We start from the raw sequence: 7,073 nt of genomic DNA on the forward strand, positions 1-7,073 counted from the left end.
GCCGAGGTCGGGGCAGAAGCCAGGAGGACCCCATGCCCGAAGGGTGGCGGCCAAGAGGAGTTACCCCATGTCCGAGGTCAGAGGCAGCAGCCGAGAGTACCAGACTGCGATGGCACAGGAATGGCCGAGAGGAGCTACCCCGCGTCCGAGGTCAGGGGCAGCAGCCCAGAGGAGCTACCCCATGCTCCTAAGCCGGAGGCCTGGGGCAGCAGTGGGAAGAGCTACCCTACACCCCCATGCCCAAGGCCAGAGGTGGCGGCCGGGAGGAGCAACCCACTCCCAAGGCCAGGGGCAGTGGGCCGGGAGGACCAACCCCATGTCCAAGGAGCCGTGCCTGCGTGGGTGCAGGAGGGCCTAAAGTAACTATCCCACGTTGAAGGTAAGGAAGGGTGGTGGTGAGAAGATACCCCTAGTCCAAGGTAAGGAGCAATGGCTGCGCTTTGCTGGATCAGACCTGAAGAGATACCCCATGCCCAAGGTAAGAGAAACCCAAGTAAAACGGTAGGTGTTGCAAGAGGGCATCAGAGGGCAAACACACTGAAACCATACTCACAGAAAACTAGTCAATGTAGTCACAATAGGACCACAGCCTTGTCTAACTCAATGAAACTAAGCCATGCCCTGTGGGGCAACCCAAAAAGGGCAGGTCATGGTGGAGAGATCTAACAGAATGTAGTCCACTGGAGAAGGGAATGGCAAACCACCCATGAACAGTATGAAAAGGCAAAATGATAGGATACTGAAAGAGAAACTCCCCAGGGCAGTAAGTGCCCAATATGCTACTGGAGGTCAGTGGAGAAATAACTCCAGAAAGAATGAAGGGATGGAGCCAAAGCAAAAAGAATACCTAGCTTTGGATGTGACTGGTGATAGAAGCAAGGTCCAATGCTTTAAAGAGCAATATTGCATAGGAACCTGGAATGTCAGGTCCATGAATTAAGGCAAATTGGAAGTGGTCAAACAAGAAATTGCAAGAGTGAATGTCAACATTCTAGGAATCAGCGAACTGAAATGGACTGGAATGGGTGAATTTTACTCAGATGACCATTATACCTACTACTGTGGGCAGGAATCCCTCAGAAGAAATGGAGTAGCCGTCATGGTGAACAAAAGAGTCCAAAATGCAGTACTTGGATGCAATCTCAAAAACAACAGAATGATCTCTGTTCATTTTCAAGGCAAACCATTCAATATCACAGTAATCCAAGTCTATGCCCCAACCAGTAATGCTGAAAAAGCTGACGTTGAACGGTTCTATGAAGACCTACAAGACCTTTTAGAACTAACACCCAAAAAAGATGTCCTTTAATTATAGGGGACTGGAATGCAAAAGTAGGAAGTCAAGAAACACCTAGAGTAACAGGCAAATTTGGCCTTGGAATACGGAATGAAACAGGGCAAAGACTAATAGAGTTTTGCCAAGAAAATGTACTGGTCATAACAAACACCCTCTTCCAACAACACAAGAGAAGACTCTATACATGGACATCATCAGATGGTCAACACTGAAATCAGATTGATTATATCCTTTGCAGCCAAAGATGGAGAAGCTGTATACAGTCAGCAAAAATAAGACAAGGAACTGACTGTGGCTCAGATCCTGAGCTCCTTATTGCCAAATTCAGACTTAAATTGAAGAAAGTAGGGAAAACCACTAGGCCATTCAGGTATGACCTAAATCAAATTCCTTATGATTATATAGTGGAAGTGAGAAATAGATTTAAGGGACTAGATCTGATAGATAGAGTGCCTGATGAACTATGGATGGAGGTTCGTGACATTGTATAGGAGACAGGGATCAAGACCATCCCCATGGGAAAGAAATGCAAAAAAACAAAATGGCTGTCTGGGGAGGACTTACAAATAGCTGTGAAAAGAAGAGAAGTGAAAAGCAAAGGAGAAAAGGAAAGATATAGACATCTGAATGCAGAGTTCCAAAGACTAGCAAGAATAGATAAGAAAGCCTTCTTCAGCTATCAATGCAAGGAAGTAGAGGAAAACCACAGAATGGGAAAGACTAGAGATCTCTTCAAGAAAATCAGAGATACCAAAGGAACATTTCATGCAAAGATGGGCTCAATAAGAACAGAAATGGTATGAACCTAACAGAAGCAGAAGATGTTAAGAAGAGATGGCAAGAATACATGGAAGAACTGCACAAAAAGATCTTCATGACCCAGATAAGCATGATGGTGTGGTCACTGACCTAGAGCCAGACATCCTGGAATGTGAAGTCAAGTGGGCCTTAGAAAGCATCACTACAAACAAAGCTAGTGGAGGTGATGGAATTCCAGTTGCGCTATTCCAAATCCTGAAAGATGATGCTGTGAAAGTGCTGCACTCAATATGACAGCTAATTTGGAAAACTCAGCAGTGGCCACAGGACTGGAAAAGGTCAGTTTTCTTTCCAATCCCAAAGAAAGGCAATGCCAAAGAATGCTCAAACTACCGCACAATTGCACTCATCTCACACGCTAATAAAGTAATGCTCAAAATTCTCTAAGCCAGGCTTCAGCAATAGGTGAACCATGAACTTCCTGATGTTCCAGCTGGTTTTAGAAAAGGCAGAGGAACCAGAGACCAAATTGCCAACATCTGCTGGATCATGGAAAAAACAAGAGAGTTCCAGAAAAACATCTATTTCTGAAACAGACAGAGGGAGGCATTTGTTCAGAGAAGCTGGACCATTTAGGAGGTTGGAGGAAGAGGAATCAGTTGCTTGCTATGGAATCCTCAGAATCCATTTGGCTTGACCCGCTCCTCCAATTTAGTATTTTGGCTAAAGATATTTGATCACAAGACACAGACTGAGCAAAATTAAATGACAGCTGCTCCTTCCTCTAGTGTAACCCTGTCATATATTCAAGATTTTGGAACCTCTGGGTGTCCATTGTAAATTGACTCTGACTTTCTCTGTTAGCAACCGCAGCTCTAGCTCTTCACATGGGATCTGGGAGAGAAGAAGCTGCATAGTATTCCCTGGACGCACCACCGGTTTCCGAGTGCTGGTCTGGGACTACACCCAGGTTGGCCTGCCTAGTGCTTGATCGGCTGTGAGTGAGATCCCGAGAAAGGCTCCTGGTGGCTGAGCTTAAGGATGGAGCCCCTGGAATCAGTGACATTTGGAGATGTAGCCATCGACTTCACCCAGGAAGAGTGGAGCCTGCTAGATAAGTCCCAGAAAAACCTGTTTAGAAATGTGATGCTGGAAACTGTCACCCACCTGGTCTCTGTAGCCTATCAGATCAGCAAATCAGATGTGGTTTTCCAACTGGAACAAGGGAAAGAGTTGTGGACACAAGCAGCAGGAGGCCTCCAAGGTCAGAGTCCAGGCAGTGAAAGTCTCTTTAGACAACAAGAAATGACATTAATGCAAAGTGTCTACTGGAAGCACACATCCCCAGTAAGGACAATGCAGGTTTCTCACCCACAAGGGGATCCTGCTGAATGTGCTGATTTGGGAGATGAAGTTACTCCTACATCTTCACTTCAATATTCAATAGTTCCCTTCAGAAGCAAACATAATGTCAGCAAACAGCATGGAAAATCACTTAGTCAAGGGTCATTCCTCAATGGACAGGGTCACATTCACACTAGACATAAATCATGTGAATGTGCTCTGTGTGGGAAAGTTTTTAATAGATGCTCTAGCCTTAGCAGACATAAGATGATTCACACTGGAGAGAAACCATTCAAATGTCAACTGTGTGAGAAAGTCTTCAATCAAAGATTCTCCCTGAAAGTACATGAGAAAACTCACACAGGAGAGAAGCCCTATGAATGTCATCACTGTGGAAAAGCCTTTAGTAGATGTGCTAGCCTCAGGAGACACAGCATGATTCACACTGGAGAGAAACCATTCAAATGTCATCTGTGTGGGAAAGTCTTCAATCAAAATTCCTCCTTGAAACAACATGAGAGAACTCACACAGGAGAGAAGAGATATGAATGTCATCAGTGCGGCAAAGCCTTTCTTCAAAGCTCTGGCCTTAGTTCACATAAGAAAATCCACACTGGAGAGAAGCCACATGTATGTCTTGAGTGTGGGAAGGCCTTTACTCATAGTTCGGGGCTTCATGTGCACAAAAGAATCCACATTAAAGAGAAACCACATGTATGCTCTGTGTGTAGGAAGGCCTTCAATAAATATGCTAAGCTGAGGGAACATGAGAGAACCCACAGTGGAGAGAAGCCCTATGAATGTCAGCTCTGTGGAGAACACTTCATTTGTGCCTCTTCCCTTAGACGACACAAGGGAACCCAGCACAGGAGAGAAAACCAGTAGGACCCTCAGTAGATGTTCTAACCTGAGGTGACATAATCAATGTGGAGGTTCCTTCAGGCATTGTGCTATGCAGTCCAGACAGGCACTGCCTGTGGATGTGGATCCACACATGTGCTTTCTCTGTGACTAAGCCTTTAGTCATTAGCCTGACCTCGTGTAACTTAACAGAACTCACTCTACAAACACAATATGGGTGTTTCCAGCAACAGCCCCCAACTCTAAAGACCTTAGAGGACATGAGCAGAGGATAAGCAACCCCTTCTACTTCTTTGATAATTATTGATCTATGTGAACCAACTCCACGGAGCGAACCACTAAGACTGTGATAACTGTTGACAACCATTCAGTTGATGTGCACAAGAAACCTTGAAAAAAAAATAAACACAAGAACAAAGATGAAGACTCTTGAAAGATACCAAAGTAGGTTGAGCAACACCAAGCATACTTTTAAATAATTCATCCTGGAGAAGTTATTTCATGGAAAGGTACGAGAAATTCTTTCTCCATAGAGCAACCCCTCTGGTTCACACATGCTCAGTCTATAGAACACACTCTCAGGGTCATTACAGAAGGGAAGACTTCAGGGATCACTTTCATTTCTCAGTCAACGTTAAATTCTCACACTGAGGATGCAGCAATCCTAAAATCAAAAGTGAATCTACAGCTAGATTTCATATCAGAAAAAAAAAAAAAGATTCTGTGTAGGAGGGAGAATCCTATAAGAATCCTGTAACAGTCAGGCAGTTTGTGATTGGGGGAAATACCTCTTCATGAAAATGTGGTATCAAATGGGGAGTGAAGTGACCCAGCCACACGGAATGTAGGTTTTTGTAAAATTAAAGTCTGTCAAAAAAAGTCATAGTTGAAAATATTCAAACAATAAAGTCTGTGGCTAAAGGAAAAAAAAAAAAAAACAAACACATCTATTTCTGCCTTATTGACTATGCCAAAGCCTTTGACTGTGTGGATCACAATAAACGGTGGAAAATTCTGAAAGAGATGGGAATACCAGACCACCTGATCTGCTTCTTGAGAAATTTGTATGCAGGTCAGGAAGCAACAGTTAGAACTGGACATGGAACAACAGACTGGTTCCAAATAGGAAAAGGAGTACATCAAGGCTGTATATTGTCACCCTGCTTATTTAACTTATATGCAGAGAATATCATGAGAAACCCTGGACTTGAAGAAACACAAGCTGGAATCAAGATTGCTGGGAGAAATATCAATAACCTCAGATATGCAGATCACACGACCCTTATGACAGAAATTGAAGAGGAACTAAAAAGACTCTTGATGAAAGTGAAAGTGGAGAGTGAAGAAGTTGGCTTAAAGCTCAACATTCAGAAAATGAAGATCATGGCATCTGGTCCCATCACTTCATGGGCAATAGATGGGGAAACAGTGGAAACAGTGTCAGACTTTATTTTTCTGGTCTCCAAAATCACTGCAGATGGTGACTGCAGCCATGAAGTTAAAAGATGCTTACTCCTTGGAAGGAAAGTTATGACCAACCTAGATAGCATATTCAAAAGCAGAGACATTACTTTGCCAACAAAGTTTTGTCTAGTCAAGGCTGTGGTTTTTCCTGTGGTCATGTATGGATGTGAGAGTTGGACTGTGAAGAAGGCTGAGCACTGAAGAATTGATGCTTTTGAACTGTGGTGTTGGAGAAGAGTCTTGAGAGTCCCTTGGACTGCAAGGAGATCCAACCAATCCATTCTGAAGGAGATCAGCCCTGGGATTTCTTTAGAGCGAATGATGCTAAAGCTGAAACTCCAGTACCTTGGCCACCTCATGCGAAGAGTTGACTCATTGGAAAAGACTCTGATGTTGGGAGGGATTGGGGGCAGGAGGAGAAGGGGATGCCAGAGGATGAGATGGTTGGATGGCATCACTGATTCGATGGACGTGAGTCTGAATGAACTCTGGAAGTTGGTGATGAACAGGGAGGCCTGGCGTGCTGCGATTCATGGGGTCGCAAAGAGTCGGATACGACTGAGCGACTGATCTGATCTGATCTGATTGGATACAGTAGAAAGTGAGGAAAACCTATTCTGCTGCTGCTGCTGCTGCTAAGTCGCTTCAGTACTGTTGCCTGGAAAATTCCATGGATGAAGGAGCTTCTATTCACCTGCAAATGTAACTATTTTTTCTTCTCCACCAGATCTGATTGTCTTCAATCAATAGAAACGGAATTTCAAAGAGCTACAGGTTGAGTAGTAAATACTACAGGTTGAATAGTAAATACTTTCTGCCTGACTTCTACTTTGAGATTGCTGAAGTTGAATCACCAATATTTTGGTCACCTGATACAAACTTCTGACTCTTTGGAAAAGTCCCTGATGCTGGGAAAGATTGAGGGCAGAAGAAGAGGGCATCAAAGGATGAGATGGCTGGATGGCATTACCAATTCAATGGACATTAACTTGGGCAAACTCTGGGAAATGGTGAGGGACCAGGAGGCCTGGCATACTGCAGTCCACAGGGTCACGAGGAGTCAGACAAGACTGGGCAACTGAACAACAAGAGCCTCTACTTTAGTCATCACAACTTTCCCCCTATCATTAGGGGATTTGCAATTGTAACTACTTTTATGGCATTAGCCAAGTTGACTAATTCTTATGCCTCCAAATGAATTTTCCTTCAGTGGCCCAAACATCACTTTATGTCCTTTTTGAGTCCTGAAAGAATCTCTTTCTGCTCCATTTTCTATCCAAATCCTACCATTGTGTGTTAATTTCCACTATCTTTGTTTCACATGGTAAGAGGTTGCCTGAGAATTCAC

At 43.9% G+C, this 7,073-nt stretch overlaps 1 protein-coding gene across 1 annotated transcript; it reads left to right on the top strand.

Moving 5' to 3' along the window:
* Positions 1-2,652: 2,652 nt before the first annotated feature.
* LOC147357264 (uncharacterized) lies at positions 2,653-5,093 on the top strand. The gene is given in 2 exon segments (XM_086338253.1): positions 2,653-4,267; positions 4,269-5,093. Coding segments are annotated over 2 exon segments (1,218 nt in total). The 5' UTR covers positions 2,653-3,097; the 3' UTR covers positions 4,317-5,093.
* Positions 5,094-7,073: the final 1,980 nt, after the last annotated feature.

This window comes from Bos grunniens, chromosome 15 (genome assembly GCF_055505025.1).
Source record: "Bos grunniens cultivar Pamir isolate PY7600 chromosome 15, Bosgru_T2T1.0, whole genome shotgun sequence".
NCBI classification, from domain to species: Eukaryota; Metazoa; Chordata; class Mammalia; order Artiodactyla; family Bovidae; genus Bos; species Bos grunniens.